Raw genomic sequence first — 2,920 nt, 5'->3', positions numbered from 1 at the left:
GTTTTTTTAAATGGTTTCTTCTCTTTCAAATCTGCTGGAGCTTTCTAACATCCTGCTTTCAGGCACAGCAGCCCGATGACTTGTCTTTTCACTGCAGCTTGTTGCATATCTCACCAGGTTTTCCTGACTGTGGGTTTATTTGTGTAACCTTTCCCACCACAACTCCAAGTCAATTTCATAATGTTTGTAATATAACTGACTTTGTGCTGCTTTGCTTTCATGAGGAATTAAAAACACGAGGCTTTGAAGCCAAACAACAGATTAAAAATCAAATAAAATCTAATACAATTAAAATGGCAGGTGACTCCAGTTTCCTAGATGTGGATACTGATGTATCAGAAAAAATCAAAGAAACAGAGATTGTAGTCAATGTTGGTGGGGTAAGGCAGGTGTTCTACAGAGATAACCTGAACCAGTATCCAGAAACACGGCTGGCAGAGCTGGTCAACTGTTTATCAGGGGGATATGACAGCATATTCTCCCTCTGTGATGACTATGATCCGGGAAAAAGAGAGTTTTACTTTGACAGAGACCCAGACGCTTTCAAATGCATTATTGATGTATACTACCTTGGAGAAATTCACATGAAGAAAGGAATATGCCCTATATGTTTCAAGAATGAAATGGAATTTTGGAAAGTGGATCTTAAATTTTTGGATGACTGCTGCAAAACTCACCTGAGTGAGAAAAAGGAGGAACTGGAAGAAATAGCCCGAAGAGTGCAATTGATTCTAGATGACTTGGGAGTAGATGCCTCCGAAAATCGTTGGAAAAGATGCCAAAAATACATCTGGAAATTCATGGAGAAGCCGGAATCGTCCTACCCAGCTAGAGTAATTGCAGTCCTGTCCTTTCTGTTTATTTTGATCTCCTCCGTAGTGATGTGTGTGGGGACCATTCCTGACCTGCAGGTCATAGATCCAGAAGGGAATCGCATGGAGCATCCAACCCTGGACAGCATAGAGACTGCCTGTATAGGCTGGTTCACCATGGAGTATGTGCTTAGACTCATCTCTTCTCCAAATAAACTCTACTTTGCTCTGTCTTTCATGAACATTGTTGATGTGCTAGCAATACTTCCCTTCTATGTCAGCTTGATCTTGACGCACTTGGGAGCCAAACTCATGGAGCTGAGCAATGTCCAACAGGCTGTGCAGGCACTGCGCATCATGAGGATTGCAAGGATTTTCAAGCTTGCACGGCACTCCTCGGGACTCCAGACTCTAACGTACGCTCTGAAAAGAAGCTTCAAGGAGCTGGGACTGCTCCTGATGTACTTAGCTGTGGGAATCTTTGTCTTTTCTGCCCTGGGTTATACCATGGAACAAAGTCACCCTGAAACCTTATTTAAAAGCATCCCTCAGTCATTTTGGTGGGCAATCATCACCATGACCACAGTTGGATATGGAGACATATACCCTAAAACAACGCTAGGAAAACTGAATGCTGCCATCAGTTTTCTTTGCGGGGTGATAGCAATTGCCCTTCCCATTCATCCCATCATTAACAACTTTGTCAGGTATTATAACAAACAGAGAGTTTTAGAAACAGCTGCTAAACATGAACTGGAGCTGATGGAACTAAACTCAGCTGAGGGGAAAGCTGCAAGTGCCAAGAGCGAACCAAAKGATTTTGCAAGGGAAGGCAAGGAGGGTCCTTTTTGTAGCAGTCGGTTAAAAGTCTCCCACAGTGACACCTTCATTCATCTGCTGTCAGAAGAGAAGCACTACAGGACCAGGCTTCAAAGCTGCAAGTAAACTGGGAGCTGTTGTCAGYGCTGAGCTATAGATCAGGACAAGCTGACAATCGACTAATGAGAAGATGCAAGGGATCTGTAGAGCATTGCTTTCCTTTTCCAGCGTGAATATAAATTAACCCTATGGTATCTTCATCAACAGGTGGTAAGACTTTGCTATTATTACCCAAAATAAAATATTAGGACTCCATTGAGATCAGAGTGATTATAATGAATGCATCCTGACAAAACCCATCTGTAACCATTTTAGAGACTGCAAATTCCTTCACGACCGGTAAATGTTGAATGATCTGAATGTGCAACATTGCCAAGCCAGAATTCTGTACCTGTAATAATAAAGAGGAAGAATATCACAAAGAATATGTCTTTTAGGCTGTGTCCAATGCTTTTGCAGTTAAGAAACACTGTTCCTTAAAATGGCAACACAAATTCTCACTTATATTGGATTCAGATTTACAGCAAAAGGTTAAAGTAGTGTCAGCCTAGAGATATTAAAAGTATGATCATGTGTTATGTGTAGAATAGGACAATGAATTATTTTATTTTAATAAAATGCAATTTGATTTTTTGGGGTAGACATCTGTTCCTCTTTCCATTAAAAATCTAACTTTAAACATAACCTGAAACTATTTGTTGGTAGAGATGTAAAGCAAAATCAGTGCAATGCAAATGTTTGTTCTAATGGCTTACAAGATAATAATTTATAGTTACAGGGACCTCTCCAGAAGACTTTTTACTCAAGTAGTTTTTGAAATGGAAATTTAATTTACATTTTTTTTTTAAATTTACTATTAAAGCAAGGGAAGTTTATAGAGGAATTAAACCGAGCTGTTGCAAAATAAGAAACTTTTTAACTCCTTGAAAGTCAATGTAGAGAAACTTTCCAAAAAAATAAAATAATCTACAATTTATTTAATGCTAAAATAGCTATTTGAGTGAAAAAATTACTAGGTTTTTTAAAAAAGTTACTAAGCATATTCCAGTCCTGCGATAACTATGGTTTTGCAAATACTATTTTACACAGGTAGAAGGTACTACTCAATCAGTGTTGTATTCATTAATCATCATATTAATCAATACCAGTACCCTCAAGGTGTGCATTACTTTGGCTTGAATAAAGACTGCAGTGTATGGGTCTGATCCCTGGTGGAGAAATCTATTGAA

The 2,920-nt window shown here is 38.9% G+C and overlaps 1 protein-coding gene across 1 annotated transcript; it reads left to right on the top strand.

Annotated features, from left to right (window-relative positions):
* The first annotated feature begins 293 nt into the window (after positions 1 to 293).
* KCNF1 (potassium voltage-gated channel modifier subfamily F member 1) lies at positions 294 to 1,767 on the top strand. The gene has a single exon (XM_085309718.1). The coding sequence runs from the start codon at positions 294 to 296 to the stop codon at positions 1,755 to 1,757; it is 1,464 nt and encodes a 487-aa protein (XP_085165844.1). The 3' UTR covers positions 1,758 to 1,767.
* Positions 1,768 to 2,920: the final 1,153 nt, after the last annotated feature.

Source organism: Rhea americana, unplaced genomic scaffold (assembly GCF_003343005.1).
Source record: "Rhea americana isolate MKP2758 unplaced genomic scaffold, rheAme1 scaffold_300, whole genome shotgun sequence".
Lineage (NCBI taxonomy): Eukaryota > Metazoa > Chordata > Aves > Rheiformes > Rheidae > Rhea > Rhea americana.
Note: the sequence above shows the minus strand (reverse complement) of the source record. Positions and strands in the feature narration are given on the sequence as shown.